Source organism: Cynocephalus volans, chromosome X (assembly GCF_027409185.1).
Source record: "Cynocephalus volans isolate mCynVol1 chromosome X, mCynVol1.pri, whole genome shotgun sequence".
Lineage (NCBI taxonomy): Eukaryota > Metazoa > Chordata > Mammalia > Dermoptera > Cynocephalidae > Cynocephalus > Cynocephalus volans.
Window position 1 is genome coordinate 79,451,098 of NC_084478.1, and position 20,095 is coordinate 79,471,192.

The 20,095-nt window shown below is 38.9% G+C and overlaps 1 protein-coding gene across 1 annotated transcript in view; it reads left to right on the plus strand.

Annotated features, from left to right (window-relative positions):
• Positions 1-20,095, plus strand: part of KIF4A (kinesin family member 4A) — a 137,972-nt gene that overhangs the window by 75,508 nt on the left and 42,369 nt on the right. Inside the window, exons 10-12 of the mRNA XM_063083335.1 lie at positions 16,683-16,815; positions 18,518-18,576; positions 18,691-18,796. Of these exons, the coding sequence (XP_062939405.1) occupies positions 16,683-16,815; positions 18,518-18,576; positions 18,691-18,796 (298 nt within the window). The remainder of the gene's footprint in view (positions 1-16,682; positions 16,816-18,517; positions 18,577-18,690; positions 18,797-20,095) is intronic.

Here is a 20,095-nt window from a genome sequence, read left to right on the forward strand (position 1 = left end):
CTCCTACTATTTCATCCCCTGTCAATTGTCTTGGAAGAAGATCTTGCTGTATGGGGTTTTGTTGATCCCATTCATCTTTATATTTTGCTAACAATTCTTTTAGAATTGATTTTTGTGCAGCATTTCCAGGTGCTTGAGCAATCAAGCCTTTCACTTCTACCTGGCATAAATCCTGCATACATAAAACTTGCATTCGAGTGATAGTTTCTGAGCTCAGTAATCCATGATGAGTAAAGATGTCAAAGAAATCTGCCATAACTCAAGGGTGCAGAGAAGAACACATAGTTCCTCCTGGACCTTGGACTACTGGGTACACCTGCTTACCTTCTCCTTGTATATTTCTTGAGTCTGAGATCTGTCCAGCATCTCGAAACTCAAAGTATACCTTTTCAACTTCCTCGGTGGTCCTTACCACCACTCCCAACACTCCCCTACACAGAAATACCTGCAGGGCTTACACAGCTACAGACAATTCTGGGTGCTCTTGCTTTCTGAAGGGCACTTATCCCTTCCCTAAGTCCCCTGACATCTAGTGTCCCAGTTTCAGGAAACATTGGGCAATAAGCGTGTGTGCCTGCTGAAATGCCCTATAAATATCCTCAGGTGCCCAGTGTATTGTCTTCCCTGCTCCCTTCAGTCTCTCTACTGACTGGCAATACTTAATGCCTTGCATAACTGAAGTAACAAGCCTTGCTGACGCGACAGTCCCCATCCTGCTTATAAGCTACTCCTTCCTGGACCTAGCCGCACAGACTCACCTCCACTGTCCTGCAGACCTCCGTCCGGTCCTTGGGTCAGCCTTCGAGCCCCACACTGGGCGCCAATTCTGCACCTTTCTCTTGGTCCTGGAGGTCTCAGGAGGCAGAACTACACATAGCCTCTGCCAGGAGTCCCTCAGGGAGCAGGCCCACACACAGCCCTGCCAAGAAAGTGCAGTAAGGTGAGTTGCTCAAAGCACGCCTTGAGCTAGGGGCTGCCACCTGGAGAGGTGGTCAACCACAGACCAGACACAAAGTTCTGGGGCTTAGAGCATGCACTAAGCAACTTTATTAAATAAAAGCATGTCTTATGTATGTTTTAGCCAGCTGTAAACCCTTCCCCTGCCTCCCCATCTCCTAGGTAACTCAATAGGAAGTCTTTGGTTTGTGGTTAAGCCTTGTGAATTTTTGCTGACACAGTCTTTTTGCATTTTCTGTTGACAGTCTACATCCAGGAGAGCAAGAGTACCTCCATCTTTAATAGGTGTACTCCTTCATTTTCCTCCACTCCCCCCCCCCCCCTTTTTTTTTTTTTTTGGTCAATCTGGAAAAGACCTTCTTTGAGATCTGGAATTCTTTCTTCTGCTTGTTCTAATCTGCTGCTTAAGTTCTCAGTTGTGTTTTTTATTTCATTGAATGAGTCCTTCAGTTCCAGGAGTTTTGCTACATTCTTTTTTAAGGCATTAATCTCTTTGTTAATTTCCTCCTTCATATCCTGGATACTTTTTCTCATTTCATTTTGTTCTCTAATTGAGTCTTCTCTTATCTCTTTGAGTTTTCTTGAGATCATTGCTCAGAATCCCTTTTCAGACATTTCAAGGTTTTCTTGCTCTATGGGGTCTTGTACTTGAGAATTACTGTATTCCTTTGGTGGTGTTATATTTTCTTGTTTTTTTGTATTTCTCGCGTCTCTTTGCTGATGCCTGGTTACCTAGTAGAGCAGTTGTTTCTTCTATTACCCTGGAGTGGGCTTTGAGGACAAAAATTTCCTCCTCTATTTGCAGACGCTGCTGGTGACTCTTGTGTCAATGTAGTCAAGTGTGTGGTGGGCTGCCTTCAGGGTGGTCCTGGCTGTTACTGTGGCAGTGAGCCATCCTTGCTGTGGCAGTAGCTGTGGCGGTGGCTGTGGTGAGCCACCTGTCCTGCTGTCTCACCTGTTCAAAGAGATATTTTCATATCCATGTTCATAGCAGCATTATTCACAATAGTTATGAGGTTGAAGCAACCTAAATGTCCATCAACAGATAAAATGATAAACAAAATATGGTATATACGTACAAAAGAATATAATTTAGCCTATTTCCCCACAGCCTCACCAACTGAATGTGTTGGTCATACATTTTCCGTTTTTGCCTGTCTGATGGGTGAAAAATGCTACCTCAGTGTTTGTTTTAATTTGCATTTCTTTAATTACGAGTGAGTTTGAGCATTTTTTCTTATGTTCAAGGGTCACTTTTCTCTTTTATAACATAAAGTTTGCCATTTTAATCTTTTTTTTTTTTTTTTTTGGTGGCTGGCCAGTAAGGGGATTTGAACTCTTGACCTTTGTGTTAGTTGGACCGTACAATATTCTGTTTTTTAATTTTCTAGTTAAACCACCATACTGTTTTCCATAATGGCTGCATCATTTTACATTCCCACCAGCAGTGCGGAAGGGTTTCAATTTGTCCACATCCTCACCAATGCTTTTGTTTGTTTGGTTTTGTTTTTGTTTTTATAATAGCAACCCTAATTTTGGCCCTTGTTTTTAGCAATTCTTTATATATTAGTGACATTAGTCTTTGTCTGTGGTATGTGTTACAAGTATTTTTTCTCAGTTTGTCAATTGTCTTTTACTTTGTTTATGGTGTTTTTTTGTCATAAAAAGTTTTTTATTTTTATGTAGCAATGTTTATCAATGTTTTTATTATTTCCTCTGGATGTTTTTAGCAGCCTTACTGAGATATAGTTTACATACCGTAAAATTCACTCATTTTATGTGTACAATTCAATGATTTTTAGTTAACTTACAGAGTTCTTCAACTATCACCACAATCCAATTTTAGACCATGTTGGTCACCCCAAAAAAGATACCTTATGTCCATTTGCAGTCTTCCCTTTCCCACTCACAGCCCAAGGCAACCACTATCTGCTTTCTGTCTCTATAGATTCTCCTATTGTAGATATTTTTATGTACCTGAAACTGTATAGTATGTGGCCTTTTTTGTCTGGCTTATTTTCTTTATATTATGTTTTTCAGATTCATCCATGTTATAGCATGCATCAGTATTTCATTTCCTTTTATTACTGAACAGTATTCCATTGTTTCAATAAACCACATATTGTCTACCCATTTACCAGTTGATGGAATTTTGTGTTGTTTCCACTTTTGGGCTACTGTGAATAATGCTGCTGTGAACATTTCCTTGTTTTTTGTTTTGTTTTGTTTGTTTGCTTAGTGGTTGGCCCAGTATGGGCAATCGAAACCTTCACATTGGTGTTACAAGTCCATGCTGTTACCAACTGAGCTAACCAGCCAGGCTCACTTGCAAGTTTTTATATGGACATATGTTTTCATTAGATACCTAGCAGTAGAATTGCTGGGTCACGTGTTGGACTTTTTAAGAAACTGCTTGTTTTCCAAAGTGGATACACTGTTTACATTCTCCCCATGCTTCTGGATTTTGATTCCTAGTTAAAAAGCCTTTCTCTACACCAATGTTAAAGGAATTAGTCCATGTTTTCTTCTAGTACTAATGACTTTTTAAAAATTTTAATTGACACATTGTAATTATTCATACTTATGGGGTACAATCTGATATTTTGATACATATTTATGTTGTATAATAATCAGGTCAGGGTAGTTAATGTATCAGTCATCTTATACATTTATCATTTCTTTGTGGTAAAAACATTCAAAAGCCTCTCTTCTAGCTATTATGTAATATACAGAACTTAACTGTTAACCATAGTCACCCTACTGTGCAACAGAACATCAGAACTTATTCCTCCTAAATGAACTTTGTACCCTTTGGCCAGCCTCTCCTTGTTTTCCCTCCCCCTCTCTTCCCCAGTCTCTGTTAACCACTGTTATACTCTCTGCCTCTGTCATATCAACTTTTCTTTTTAGATTCCATGTATGAGTGAGGTCATATGGTATTTGTCTTTCTGTGCCTGGCTTACTTTACTTAACATAATGTCCTCCAAGTCCATCCACGCTGCCACACAGGACAGGATTTCATTCTTTTTATGGCTGAATTGTATTCTATTGTATATATACCACGATATTTTTATCCATTCATCCATTATTGGACACTTAGGTTGATTCCGTATCATGGCTATTGTACATTGTGCTGCAATAAACATGGGAATGAAGATATTTCCTCAACACACTGATTTCATTTCCTTTGTGTATATACATAATAGTGGAATTGCTAGATCAAATGGTAGTTCTAGTTTTAATTTTTTGAGGAAACTTCATACTGTTTTCCATAATGGCTGTACTAGTTTACACTCCCACCAACAGTGTGCAGGTGTTTCCTTTTCTCCACATCCTCACCAACACATGTTTTCCTTTGTCTTTTTGGTAACAGCCATTCTAACTGGAGTGAGGTAGTATCTCATTGTTGTTTTGATTTGCATTTCTCTGATGATTAGTGATGTTGAATATTTTTTCATGTGCCTGTTGGTCCTTTGTATATCTTCTTTTGAGAAATGTCTATTAAGATCCTTTTTTTTTTTTTTTTTTTTTTTTTTTTTGTCTTTTTCATGACCGGTACTTTGCCTACTTTTCAGTTGAGTTATTTGGGGTTATTTGCTGTTGAATTGTTTAAGTTTTATATGTATTCTTGATATTCACCCCTTTTCAGATGTATACTTTGCAAATGTTTTCTCCCATTCTGTAGGTTGTCTGTTCACTCTGTTAACAGTTTCTTTGATGTGCAAAAGGTTTTTAGTTTGATGTAATCGCCCTTGTCTATTTTTGCTTTTATTGCTTGTGCTTTTGAAGTTGTATTTAAAAATCCCTTGCCAATCCCCATGACATGGCTCATTTCCCTTATGTTTTCCTCTGGTAGTTTCATAGTTCTTGAGTTTTACATTTACATCTTCAATCCATTTTGAGTTGATTTTTTGTTTGTTTGTTTGTTTTTGTCTTTTTCGTGACCAGCACTCAGCCAGTGAGTGCACCAGCCATTCCTATATAGGATCCGAACCCGCGGCGGGAGCGTCGCCACGCTCCCAGCGCCGTACTCTCCTGAGTGCGCCACGCGCTCGGCCCTGAGTTGATTTTTGTATATGGTATGAGGTAGGGGTCTAGTCTCATTCTTCTACATTCTTCTACTGGATATCCAGTTTCCCAGCCCCACTTATTGAAGACATTCCATTTATACATATTTCCCAATATGTTCTCTTGGCACCTTTGTCAAACATCAGTTGGCTATAGGTGCATGAATCTGTTTCTGGACACTGTTCTGTTCCATTGATCTATGTGTCTGTTTTTATGCCAATACTATGCAGTTTTGGTTACTATAGCTTTGTAGGATAATTTCAAGTCAGGTAGTGTGATGCCTCCAGCTTTATTCATTTTTCTCAGGATCACTTTGGCTACTCAGGGTCTTTTTTGGTTCCATATGAATTTTAGGATTGTTTTTCCTATTTCTGTGAAGAATGTCATTGGTATTTTGATAGGATTGCATTAAATCTGTATATTGCTTTAGGTGGAATGGCCATTTTAACAATATTAATTCTTCCAGTCCATGAACATGTGATATCTTTCAATTTTTCTTTAAAGTTTTTTAGTATTCATTGTAGAGGTCTTTCACCTCCTTGGTTAAGTTTATTCCTAAGTATCTGTGTGTGTGTGTGCGCGCGCGCGTGCACGCGTGCATGTGTGTAGTTATTGTAAAAGGAATTGTTTTCTTAATTTCTTTTTCAGATAGTTCATTATTAGTATATAGAAATGCTACTGACTTTCATATGTTGATTTTGTATCCTGCAACTTTACTGAATTTGTTTATTAGTTCCAACAGTTTTTTGGTGGAGTCTTTAGGGTTTTCTTTATATAAAATTGTGTCAACAGGAAACAGGACAGTTTGACTTCTCCGTTTCCAATTTGGATACCTTTTATTTCTTTCTCTTGTCTAATTGTTCTGGCCAGGAATTCCATCACTATGTTGAATAGAAGTGGTGAAATTGGGTGTCCTTGTTTTAGTCCTGATCTAAGAGGAAAAGCTTTCAGTTTTCCCCATTCAGTATGATGTTAGCTGTGGGTTTGTCATATATGGCCTTTATATATGGCCTTCTATACCTAGTTTGTTAAGAGCTTTTATAATGATGGAGTGTTGAATTTTGTCAGATGGTTTTTCTACGTCAATTAAAGTGATCATATGGTTTTTGTCTTTGTTTCTTTTAATGCGATATATCACATTTTTGATTGGTATACAGTAAGCCATCCTTGTATCCCTGGGATAAATCCCACCTGATCATAGTGAATGATCTTATTTATGTGGTATTGGATTTGGTTTTCTAGTATCTTGTTGAGAATTTTCACACCTATGTTCATCAGGGATATTGGCCTATAATTTTCCCTTTTTTATGGTGTCCTTGTCTGGTTTTGCATCAGAGTAATTATTATGGATTGAACTGTGTCCCCCCAAAGTTTAATGTGTTAGAGGCTTGGTCCCCACTGTGATTGTTATGATGGTGGGAAATCCTATTATGATAATTAAATGATGAGGCCTTGAAAGAGGTGTTTAGATTCTGAGGACCATGCCATAGTGAATGGATTAGTCCATTTGATGGTTTAATGGAGGTTATGGGCATAATTCTGTTGGCTTTAAGAGGAGAGTGCATGAGAAGTACTCTCTCTGCTCTGCCGTTCTGCCATGTGAGACCCCTGTATCATTGTCAGTGCCAACAAGGCCTTCTCAACAAGGCCAGATGTGTTCCCTGGACTTTGGACTTCCCAGCCTCCACAACTGTAAACAATAAATTTCATTTTCTTGCAAATTACCCAGTTACAGGTATTTGTTATAAGCAACAGAAATGGACCAATACAGTAATGTTGGCCTCATAAAATGAGTTGGGAAGTAGTCCCTCCTCCTCAATTTTCTGGAATAATCTAGAGAATTGGTATTATTTCTTTAAGTATTTGCTGTAATTCAACAATAAATCCATCAGGTCCTGGGCTTTTCTTTAATGAAAGACTTTTTATTACTGATTCTATTTCTTCACTTGTTATTAGTCTATTCAAATTTTCTATTACTTCATAATTTAATCTTGGTAGATTGTATTTGTCCAGGAATTTATTTCTTCTGTGTTATAAAGTCTGTTGGCTTAAAGTTGTTCATAATAGTATTTCATGATCCTTTGTATTTTTGTGGCATCTGTTGTAATGTTTCCTTTTTCAGTTTTGGTTTTATTTATTTAGTCTTCTCTCTTTTTTTCTTGGTTAGTTTGGCTAAAGGTTTATCAATTTTTTTTCTTTTTAAAAAACCAGCTCTTCATTCAATTGATCTTTTAAATTGGTTTTTTTGTTTTGTTTTGTTTTCTGTTTCATTTATTTCTTTTTTCATCTGTTTGTTTTTGTTGTTATTGTTGTTGTTTGGCAGCTGGCCAGTACAGGGATTGAACCCTGGACATTGGTGTCATCAGAACCATGTTGTAACCAACTAAACTAACCAGCCTGTCCTATTTCATTGATTTCTGCTCTGAGCTTTATTATTCCTTTCCTTCTGCCTATTTTGGGTTTGATTTCTTGTTGTCTTTCTAGTTCCTTTAGGTGCAACATTAGGTTATTTATTAGACTTTTTTTTTTTTATGTAGGTATTTATTGCTATAAACTTTCCTCTTAGAACTGCTTTTGGCATATCCCATAGGTTATTTGGTATGATATGTCTCCATTCTTGTTTGTCTCAAGAAATGTTTAAATTTCCCTTTTAATTTCTTCATTAACCCATTGGTTGTTTAGGAGCAAGTTGTTTAATTTCCATGTATTTGTAAAGTTTCCAAAGTTTTTCTTGTTGATTTCTAGTTTTATACCATTGTGGTCAGAAAAGATACTTCATATGATTTCTGTCTTTCTAAATTTGTATAGACTTGTTTTGTGACTTAATATATGACCTATCCTGGAGAATGTTCCATATGAAGCTTAGAAAAATGTGTATTCTGCAGCTGTTGGGTAGAATGTTATATAAATGTCTGTAAGGTCCATTTGGTCTATGGTGTAGTTTAAGTCAGATGTTTCTTTGTTTATTTTCTGTCTAGATGATCTGTCCATTGTTGAAAGCAGGGTGTTAAAGTTCTCTACTATTATGAATTGGAATAATATTATATTATTAAATCCCTTAGGTCTAATAATGTTTGCCTTATATATTTAGGTGCTCCAGTGTTGGATGTAATATTGACAATCATCATATCTCTTGTTGAATTGATCCCTTTATCACTATATAATGACCTTCTTGGTCTCTTTTTATAGCTTGATTTAAAATCTATTTTATCTGTTATAAGTATGGCTACTCCCACTCACTTTTGGTTTCCATTGCCTGGAATATCTTGTTCCAGCCCTTTACTCTCATTCTGTTTATCTTTAATAGTTAAGTGAGTCTCTTGTAGGCAGCATAGCATTGAGTCTTGTTTTTTTTAATCCATTCAGCCACTCTGTCTTTGAATTAGAGTGTTTAGTTGTTTACATTCAAGGTTACCACTGATATGTGGGAACTTATTCCTGCCATTTTCTTAATTGTTTTCTGGTTGTTTATAAATCCTGTTTCTTTTTCTCTTTTTATCTACTTCTGCAGATTGGTGGTTTTCTTTGGTGCTAAGCTTTGTTTTCTTTCTCTTTCTCATTTGCGTATCTGCTGTAATTTCTTTCTTTTTTTTTTTTTTTTTTTTTTTTGGTAGTTACCTTCAGGCTAACATAAAGATTCTTGTAGTTATAATAAAATATTTTTAACTAATAGGAACTTAACTTTGGTCACATGAAAATACTCTAGACTACCCCCACCCCCATTTATATTTTTGTTGCCTTAATTTACATTTGTATCTATTGTATGTTCCTTAGCCAATAATTGTAGCTGTTGGTTTTTGACCATTTTGACTTTGAACCTTCATACTAGTGGATTGAAGGATTTACATAGCACCATTACCTCACCAGGGTATTATCAATTTACCTCTGAGTTTGAATTATGAATTTGCTATATCTGGTGAGTTTTGTACTTTTTAATGTTTTCATTGTAGTAATTATGTCTTTTCAATTCCAGGTGTCGCACTCCCTTAAGCATTTCTCGTAAGGCTGGTCTAGTAGTGATGAATTCTCTCAGCTTCTGCTTGTCTAGAAAAGTCTTCATTTCTCCCTCATTTCTGAAGGATAGCTTTGCTGGATAAAGTATTTTTGGCTGACAGATTTTTTCTTTCAGCACTTTGAGTATATCATCCTATTCTCTCCTGGCCTGCAAGGTTTCTGTTGAGAAGTCTGCTGATGGTCTAATGGGGATACTCTTACATGTGACTTAACACTTTTCTCTTGCAGCTTTTAGAATTCTCTCTGTCTTTGACTTTTGACAGTTTGATTATGATGTGACCTGGAGAGGATCTTTTCAGGTTGAGTCTATTTAGGGACCTTTGAACTTCCCAAATCTGAATATTCATATCTCTTCCATTTGGGGGAAGTTTTCAGCTATTATTTCATTAAATAGGGTTTCTGGTGCCTTTCTCCATCCTTTCTTCCTCTGGAATACCTATTATGCGAACATTTGTTCACTTAATGGTGTTCCATAAATCTTGTACGCTTTCTTCATTATTTTTTATTCTTATTTCTTTTTTTCCTTCTAACTGGGCTATTTCAAAACATCTGTCTTCAAGTTCAGAAATTCTTTCTTCTGCTTGATCTAGTCTGTATTTATGCTCTCAGTTGTGTTTTGTATTTCATTCATTGAATTCTTTAGTTCCAAGATTTCTATTTGGTTATTTTTTTATGATATCTATCTCTTTGTTAATTGTCTCATTCACATCATAGTTGTTTACCTGATTTCATAGAATTGTTTGTCTGTATTATTTGTATCTTGTTAAGTTTCTTTAAGATTGTTATTTGAAATTCCTTTGCAGACATTTCGTTAACTGTACTTTTCTTCAGCATTTGTTACTAGAGACTTATTGTCTTCTTTTAGGGGTGTCATGTTTACTTGCATTTTTATGTTTCTTGTGTCCCTACAAGAAACATTGATATCTATTCACCTAATGGTGTAGCTGCTTTTCCCACTTTTATGGAGTGCATTACATAAAAATAACTTTTTGCTGTAGGTGGGTCCTAGGGTGTCTGTTGGATATGTTGCATTGGCTTTAGTTTGGGATAGACCCAATAACATAGTCTCTGTGCAGATTCTTCAGTTTTAATCCTCTTCAGCAATGTCTACAGGAGTTTGTGCCAACACTGGCACTATTTTGCTGGGTCAGAGACTCCAGGCTTGTTGTTAGGTCATGCATTTTTTTCAAATTTTGGTTATTAATATCATTACTTTTTTACATTCTAATATGTTGTGGAGCAGTTGGGAAGGAAGGGAAGAAGGAAAGGGGGAGAGAAATAGGGTGGGAGGAAGGTGAAGAAGGGAGCATGGTCGAGGCCCATGGCACCTCTAATTCCAGCAGGGGAGCCCAGGGGACTTCCTGCCACAGCTCAGTGGTCATTGCTGGGCTGGTTGTGGGTGTTGTGGGGGCATGGCTGAGGCCCTCAGCCCCCCACCGCCCCAGCTTGGGAGCCCAGGACACTTATTGTGGTGGCTTGGTGGTCATCGCTGGGCTGGTTGCAGATGTCGGGAGGGCATGACAGAGGCCCTCGGCCCCTCACAACCCCAGCTCAGGAGCTTGGGGCACTTCCAGCAGCACCTTGGTGGTTGTCGCTGGGCTAGTTGCAGATGTCAGGGGGGTGTCGCTGAGGCCTTCAGCCCCCTACCGCCCTGGCTCAGGAGTTTGGAGCGCTTCCATTGGTGGCCTGGTGGTCATCACTGGCTGGGTGCAGCATCAGGAGGGCATGGCTGAGGCCCACAGCCCTTCCCCCTCCCCAGCTTGGGAGCCCATGGGGCTTCCAGTGCTTCTAGGTTTTATGGGTGTTCTTTGGTGGTATTAGACCTTTACTGGTTAATATCAAACTTTGTCTCTGATCTGTGGGTATTTTGCTTTTTCTTTCAGTTCTGTGTTGGATTATTCACTGTTCCCACCACTTAAACTCTGCACTGGAATGAATTTTTTGTCCCTTGGTTACTTCTGAAATGGGCAAACTTCCTTTGGGGACCAGTGTTTGAACCCTGTGGTTGAGCTGCCACTTTGCTGCTGATTCTCTAGGGAAGGCTTTTTATGCAGCTCAGGTTTTAATTGTTGACCTTGTAAATACTTCTGGGTCTGATGGTATGCCTGAGTTGTGTGGAAACTCTTGTCTGGGCCTGAATCTTTTCAGCAAATTGCACCCCTTACAGATTTTTATATTCCTGACAGTTCTTATATTCCTGACCAGTCTCCACTGAGTGGTCGTGTGCTGATTGGGGGCAGATCAGCTGTCCATGCTATGTCTCAGTGTTCCCCTGGTGGGCCCATCTCCCCCACTGCCTACATACCAAACACTTCCCATAGGACGGGCTGTGCACCAGTCCCTTGAGATAACTCACCAGCCTCTGTGTGGCTCCTTTTTTAGGTGTCTGTGGCTCCTCGCTCCTATATGGGTCCATGGGAACCCTGTTAGTGGTCTTTCTGGCCTGGGAACCACCAAGGCCCTCTTCTCCCCTGCCGCCTCCAGCAACTTCATACAAAGGGCACAACTTTGGCTTTTGCCAGCTCTTGCTCCATGTGCTCACCAGTTCCAGCATTAAAGTGGCCGGGGCTCTCCATGGTGGCAGCAATTCTTTCTCTCATTGTGGCTTCTTCTGCCTTCATAAACTCCATAGGTCTCTCTTCCTCTTCCTCTGAGCGCTAGCAGCCCCAGCTTGGCTGCCATTGCTTTTTAATAGTTGTAAACTGGTTGATTTATGGGAGAGAATGATGCTGGAGAGAGCTAGTCTATTTCACCTTCTTGACTGGAAGCCCATTGGTCAGGCATTTATAGGTACAGAGGGCCAACTGTCTGTTTGGTGGTCTCTCTGAGGTGCAGAGTTGTCCTCTGACCAGCTATCAGACCAGGCACAGGTGCACAGCTCTGAGATTGTCTCTCCTAGGGGGTGGTGTGCTGCCTGACCAGCTTATGGGCTAGAAACAGGTGAGCCTGAGTGCAGACTGGGGTGGCCAAGCACCTCTGTGGAGGCCTATCAATAGAATGAATGCCATTGCCTGGCCAGGAGCTAGCATACACGGGTGCAGCAGGGCCAGGTAGTTCTATGGAGGCCTGCCAGAGGATACCAACTGATCCACTGTTAAGCAGGGAACTGGAGTGCACAGTTGCAGCAAGGTCAAGTAGCTCTGTCGAGGGCTGTTGGATCAGCTATTGAGCTTGGAGCAGGCCTGCAAGGGTGTAGCCAGGCACAGCAGCTCTGGCCATCCGCCAGGTGGAGGTGGAGCTGCTGCTCAATCCACTGTCCAGCAGGGTATGGGTGTTCACTAGTGCAGGAGGGCCGTGGGGGATGGTGGCGCTACCACCAGACTGGCTGTTGGGCCAGCATAGGCAGCTAGGGACTCAGTGTGCCCAGAGTTTGTACAGAGCAAGTGCGTGCAAATGCAATGGATCACCTCGTATTGGCAGCTTCCCCACTGATCAAGTCTACCTGCTTGCCTGAGGAGTGGAGGGTGAACCACATGGGTTCAGACACTGGGGTATTTGTCTGGCCTAGGCTCCAGGCAGCTGGGGTTATAGTCCTGCCATTGCCATATGAACATGTTAGAATAAAGGTGCGGCCTCAGGATGGAGAGTCAGCTTTCACAGCCTCCTGGCTGTACGCATTCTAGCCGCCATAGCCACTTAGATCAGGAGTTTCTACTATGAGGCCAGCTGCACAAACTCCCAGATGGGTTTGGGGCCTTTGAGGACCGGAGGACTCTCCTGTGGTGGGGATTACTGGCATTTGTGGCAGCAGTGGGAACAGCTTACCTTCTGTCCACCTCACTCCAAGCTGGTCTGGTCCCTGCCAGGAGATAGTGAGGCAGAAGCAGGATGCCTTGCTGTGCTCTCTGTGGTGCTATCCCAGTCTTCTGTACTCCACAAAGATTTCGTCACTCCCCTGGTGCCCTGTAGCATACTTCTTCATTCGTTCCAGCCAAAATATAGTTGTTTGTTGTATTGGTCTCTTTTTGTGGAAGCCATCTTGCTCCGCCCTCTCACTAATGCCATTTTATTTTTTACATTTCATTTTTCCATTTGGAGTTGTGTGTGATGTGAGCCTATTTTCGTTTCATATTCTTGTTTTCAATAACTCTTATTTTTTTCTGGTTGTAAAAGTGATACATTGTTTATTGTAGGACATTTAGAGAAGTATGAAGAATAAAACCTAAAGCTGCCAGAATTTTATCATCCAGAGATGACTACCCTTCTCTTTCTAATTTTTCCTCTTTGTGTAATTTAGTCTGGGTTCCCTGATAGTATTTTAAGAATGTTGGATATGGCTGTCCAGTTAGCTCAGATGGTTAGAGCAATGTTATAACACCAATGTCAATGGTTTGGATCCTCGTACGAGCCAGCCACCAAAAATAATAATAATAGTGTTGGATAAAATGAGGAAAGCTAGGGTCCCTTAAAGACCTATTCTTACTATACTCATCTTAGAAACAATTGATCCATCTTCTTTTCCTTTCAACTTAGTACAAACCTCTTTCATGTATGACAAGACTAATGAAGACAAGGCTAAAGAAATCATTCCAGACTTCTGACTGTTTAGAATATACTATAAGAAATAATTTCAGCTGCAAAAGGGACTTTTCCTAAGTCTTTACAAAAAGTACGTTTTATGTATATGAATATTTTGCTTTTTGTCTTTGGGTTATATTCCTTTGATTTTGAATCATTGAAGCTTTTGTGTGTCATTGAAGCTTTTGTATTTATTTTCTGTATTTGTTAATTTGCACATACTCAGCCTACATGAATTCCTTGCATTGGCAATTAAATAGCATGTGAAGTAAGAAACATTGGTTTTCTGTTGTATTTTCCTTTTTAGTCTGATCTTTGCCTGACCCTAGTCCTGTTTTCTGCTTTACTCTTAAAGCTTTTCCCCATTATGTGGATGTCCTATTTCATGTTGTGGTTCTATACTGCTTTTTTAGAATCTTGCCAAGAATTCTTTTTTCCTTACTGCTGTGAGATCTTTTATATCCAATGTTCTCTGCATTCCTATAGTACCTATCTCTGTAGTCAGCATATTAAGAGCATGGACTCTGAAATTAGACTGCTGAGCTCAAATCCCAGCTTCACCATTACCCACCAGTTGTCTGGCTTTGAGTTATTTAACCCCTTTGTGCTTCAGTTTCCTCAAAAAAAATTTTTTTCAATTTCCTTAATTGTAAAATGAGGATAACAGTAGAACCTATCTCGTAGGGCTGTTGTAAAAATTAAGTAAGTTTAATATATGTAAAGCATTTAGAATATAGCCTAGGACATGGTTCTATAGAAGTGTTAGCTATTATTATTAGTTGTAGTAGTATTTAAATAATTCAAGCATTAGCCTCAAATTGCAATGATGAGCCTACTCCTAAGTGCTAAATTTTCCTTAGAAAAATCAACAGTTGCCTTAAATGATTCCCCCATTTAGAGAAACCCTGCAATTTTTTTAATTTGTTTTTTAAATATTCACAGGTAATAATTATTCACAGGTAATAATTATTCACAGGTAATAATTTATAGGATACAATGTGATCTTTCCATACATTATGTAATGATCTAATCAGGGTGATTAGCAGATCCGTCACCTCCAACATTTATTGTTTCTTTGTAGTAAGAACATTCAAGATCCTCTCTTCTAGCTATTTTGAAAATATACAATACAATATTGTTAACTATAGTCCTGTCATTTGCAACAACATAGAAGAAACTAGAAGGCATTATATTAAGTGAAATAAGCCAGACACAGAAAGGCAGATACCACATGATCTCACTTGTATGTGGAATCTAGAAAGTTGATCTCACAGAAGTAGAGAATAGAGAATAGAACAGTGGTAACCAGAGACTGGGGAGGAATGAGGTGAGGGGGATAATGGGAAAAGATTGGTCAGTGGGTACAAAGTTACAATTAAATAGGAAGAATAAATTCTGGTGTCTTGTTGTGCAGTGGGTTGACTATACTTAACCCTAGAAATTTTACAGAAGAAAAAAACTATTGAATTAAATGTGTCATTACTTTGAAGTTTGTCGGCTTACGTGAATAAAGCATGGAAGTTTTCAGTTTAATAAGCACAAGGAAACAGTGATCTAAAATAACACTAAATTTACTAATAGTTTATTTTTATATCCAGCATTTTAACTGAACATTCTTCGTAAGAGTCTTAGGAAATTCTCAGCAGTGCAATATGAGACCTTATTGTTTGACCTTGCTATTAACTTTTTGATAGAGAACAGACTAAGGTCTTCTATAAGAATTGATAGAGGTCTTAAGCTGGGTGAGAGAACATCTACTCTATTCCTGAAACCCTTTTTTCTCCTTTATTGGGATTGAGAACAGCTATTCCCTGTCCTTTTTTTTTTTTATATCATAATCTTGACAACTATTCATTTTTCCCTTTAGTCTTTAGGTCAAATCTTCATATTTCTTCTGATCTTTTTTTACCAGGCCTGTTTTCCAGTCTTTTGAACATATCATCCCAATGATGAAGAAAACTGTGCTTCTTATTGGTCTGCTTCATTAGTCTGGAACTGATATCAAGTAACATGCATAAATTCCAAAGGTTCTTATCTATATACAGGGTACTTCAAAAAGTTCATGGAAAGATTCATATTATCTTTTAATTCTACTTTTCCATGAACTTTTGAAATACTCTTGTATTATTTCTTCAAGCTAGTTCTGTCCCTCCCTTCCATTCCTATTTGAAACGGACACTATTGTTCCCACCACCTACTCTAAGCAATTTAAAATTAATAGGCAAACAAACAGGAGGCTATGAGTCATCAGTTTCAAGTAAAGCAAGTATTTAGAAGGGAGCACTTATTTATAAAGAATTGAGAAATGTGCTCTTAGTGACTATTGGTCATCGTTTCAACTTTCTGACTTCCTAAATGCTATTTCCCTAAACTTTACAGTACATGAGCAATCAACTTGTGTTGATCAGGTTAAATTTCGACCCTGTGCAGTGTCACTTCTACCTCCTCCATACCTCTTCCTTCCTTACTTCCCTAATCTTTAATGAGGGATTGAGGGTGGGAAAAAGAGGGAGAGAACATGTATTTTAGCTACAGTTAGCCTTCACTTCTAATCTACACAACACAAATAGAAAGATCCTAAACCAAGAGCCAAGGGTGAGGATAGTCATTCCTGTTACAACCATATCTAGCTCTGAATTAATACTTTCCTCCAAAACATTAAAGTACTTCAGGGGTGTGTTTCTTGTTCATTTAATATAATATCTGGGCCCGTCCCGTGGCTCACTCGGGAGGGTGCGGTGCTGGTAGCACCGACGCCGCAGGTTCGGATCCTATATAGGGATGGCCGGTGCATTCACTGGCTGAGCGTGGTGCTGACAACACCAAGCCAAGGGTTAAGATCCCCTTACCGGTCAAAATAATAATAATAATAATATCTGACGGGGAGGATAGATTGGGTTGGACACACTTCCCAGCCTTTTGTAGGGTAATTTTAACCCAACCCCCACCCAAAAGGCCTGAGGGATATATGAGAGTACTTCAAAAAGTTCACGGAAAAATTCATATTATCTTTTAATTCTATTTTTCTGTGAACTTTTTAAAGTACCCTCATATTTTTAATCTACCTTTGATATAGGTGTTATCAATCATGTATTTGTCTAATATGTTACTTTTCTTTGTTTTAGTGTGGAACCATCAGAGAATCTACAATCCCTGATGGAGAAGAATCAGTCCCTGGTAGAGGAGAATGAAAAATTAAGTCGTGGTCTGAGCGAGGCAGCTGGTCAGACAGCCCAGATATTGGAGAGGATCATTTTGGTGAGGCCCCCAAGAGTAAACTACTAGCAGTCTGGACATTTACTAGCTTTGGTTTCCAAAATATTTAACATGCTTCTCATTATGAGAGACAAGACATGTGAAAAGAAATGTATTTATATTGCTTTCCTCCAGAGAACCTCTCTGGGATAAATACATGGGCTTGTAATAAAAAATACAGGAAAGTTAAAAGAATTGTACACTGAACACCTATATATCCACCACAAAGAATCTATATGAATCTCATTTTTAAATAGATTTGTTCTAAAATACCAGAAAGGAAAGAACCAAGTCCCTCTGTCACCTTAAGTCCTACCTAATCTTTATCCATAATACCAAGTAACTGTTCCCTCACTAAGATTTTAGTTTTTCTCTATCTCCCTTCCCCTAATGTCACATTTTATATTCCATCCTAACAGCTGCTGTGGTGAGATATAACAGCTGGGAAATTAATTTTAATTCACTTTCCATATGGTTAATTTCCAAATAGTGGATCACTATGTAACTAATTACACCAGTTCTGAATCCTACTAGCTGTCAGTCTGATAGCAGCCTCCAAGATCAGTGCATGCTGGCTCTGTCACTAACGTTTTTCCACATCTAAATACAACTTAATCTTTGATAGCACAATTATTGCTGGGAGCAAAAATGAGTTTCCACCAAAATGTAATTGAGCCTCTGTAACTTATATACCTTCATGCATCAGTGTGCTCTCTAGCCAAGGAAGGGTAAACTGCTTAAAGATTTCTTTAAAGGAGGCTAAAGCCTACGTCCATCGTACTGTTCATTTCTAGCAGAAGGGTAAAAATGGAATCTCAGGCATTTTTATATACAGTTTTCTAACTCCAGTGCTGCATATTATGCCTCTGAAGTAACTCTAGAAGCCATGTTTCACATGGCTGACTTAACAGGTGGTACTTGTTATTCTAGCCACACACCATCTGACCTTTCTAAGGTTGTTACAATAGCTGCCTGATAGGCTTATTGTTTGATATCCTGTCAGAACTTAATAACAAGCACAACATTTTTTTCTATATAAACTGTCCTTCCCAAATCCATTGCAGCATCCAGCATGTTACAGATACTGTGATTGAAATTAAACTGAAAATATCAATCACCCTTCTCAAAACGTAACTGCCTTCTACCATTTCTTCTTTCTCTGCCATCATTCTTGTTCCTTACCCTTTTTCTTGGTGTCTTTTGCTAAAATTAGCCTACCATATCAGACAGTGTAACTTTAAAAAATAGCTCAAATTTAGTGTGAGGCCCTTTTATGTTTTAAATGTCCTTATGCTAGGTCTAGGGAACAGTGTAGTATAGGAGGCAGTTTAAAGTAAATGACTTTTTTTTTTCCCAAACGGCAGGATGTAGCATGCCAGGAAATATTGCTTTTTCCCCCGGTTGCAAAGTTCTCTATCGATTTAAGGCTTCACCCTCCACCCCATAGTCTGAGCTTCATGGCAAGCATAAAACCCAGCTGCTTAGAATCTATTTTTAGTAGCTCATGTTGACTGAAGGGCTAATTTCCATGACTCTGTTAAAAAACACATTTTTCACTAAATAACCAAAGCCCACTAAAATCCTCTATTACAGCAAGGGAGGTAGTCTCTCTACCTAGGTTTAATCCATAGGAGTAGGATAGAGAGCATAATTATGTGAGGCTGTCAGGTACTGCCTCTGATGATCTCCTGGGTCTTTGTTGCAGACAGAGCAAGTGAATGAAAAGATGAACACCAAGCTAGAAGAGCTCAGACAGCATGCAGCGTAAGTTTCCTTCCAGATATTTATTAGCAACCTATACCACCTTAGTATATAATCATGCATCCTCTGGCCTTTGCAGTACGATTAACCCTTGGGTTCTTTTGCTTGAATTTTCAGCTGCAAACTGAATCTTCAAAAGCTAGCAGAGACTTTGGAAGACCAGGAATTAAAAGAAAATGTAGATATAATTCGTAACCTGCAGCAAATGATTACCCAGCTATCGGTAAGCCAAGTAGGGACAGTGTAAATAGGCATACTGCTTTTATTTATGTCTCTTGATACATATGAGCCTTTCTAAATCTGTGCCTTTTGCTGAAACAACTAGATTGTGAGCTGCTTGAGAACAGAGATCATGGATCATTGGATATGATCTGAATATTGAATGTGTTAAATCAAAACACTCATAGGTTTCATATGCAGTGGCACGTTAGTATTTTGGTATTCTAATCAAACACCAGAAACAGCAACGTAACAGTGCAAAATTGCCTGGGTAGCAAGAGCAGCAGTCATTGATTTGCTGTTCTCTCAGTATAGGCTAACTTAATAAGAGGCGTCATATCATATCCCAATTTTTTTTTTTTGTCTTTTTCATGACCGGTAAGGGGATCGCAACCCTTGGCTTGGTGTCGTCCGCACCACGCTCAGCCAGTGAGCACACCAGCCATTCCTATATAGGATCCGAACCCGCGTCGGGAGCGTCGCTGCACTCCCAGCGCCGCACTCTCCTGAGTGTGCCACGGGGCCAGCCCAATATCCCAATTTTAAATAAAGCTAGGTTCTGACAGATAGCTTACAGCAACCAGGGAATACCATAGCTCTCTTCTATAACCAATAATAAGTTTGAATGATCATTCTGCCATAGGTTCCCATATTTTTATCTATTTTTAGAACTATTATAGTATTTGTGGGTGTGTTTTAGGGATGGGGGTGGTTATTTGTTGCTTGTCCAGTAGAAAGATCCTCACAATCTCACCACCTTAAAAATCTATTTTTATTTTTGGTGTTCCTTCTCTGTCTTAGCCATTAGGCATATATACTTTTATAAAAAATTGAAATTACACTATAACATACTATGTGAAGGGGTTATGGTTGGTTTTGTTTCATCTACACTCTTTTTTATTATTCTGAAACAGTAATGTATATGTATTTAAATGACTGGTGGTATCAGAACAGGGAGTCTCACATCCCTGGTCTTGCTCAATGTTTTCTAGGCTTGTCAGTAGGGCATCACAAAATCATCCACACATAGATTTACTACTTTTTTTTTTTTTAAGATTTACTCTTAAAGTAAATGAAAAAAAAACAAAAAAAAACCACAACATAATATTGTCAGGGGGAAGGGTTATGATGGCCAGTCCTAAGAAATTAAATGAGTAAACTCCCAAGAGACTGTTAGGCAGTGTTTTAGAATAAGTAGAGCTATATAAAACTGTCGTGAGCAGTCCAAGATGACAGTTTATTTATCCAACAAACAGGGCACATTAATTGAGAACCTGAGCTGTAAAACCAGTCAGACCCTGGT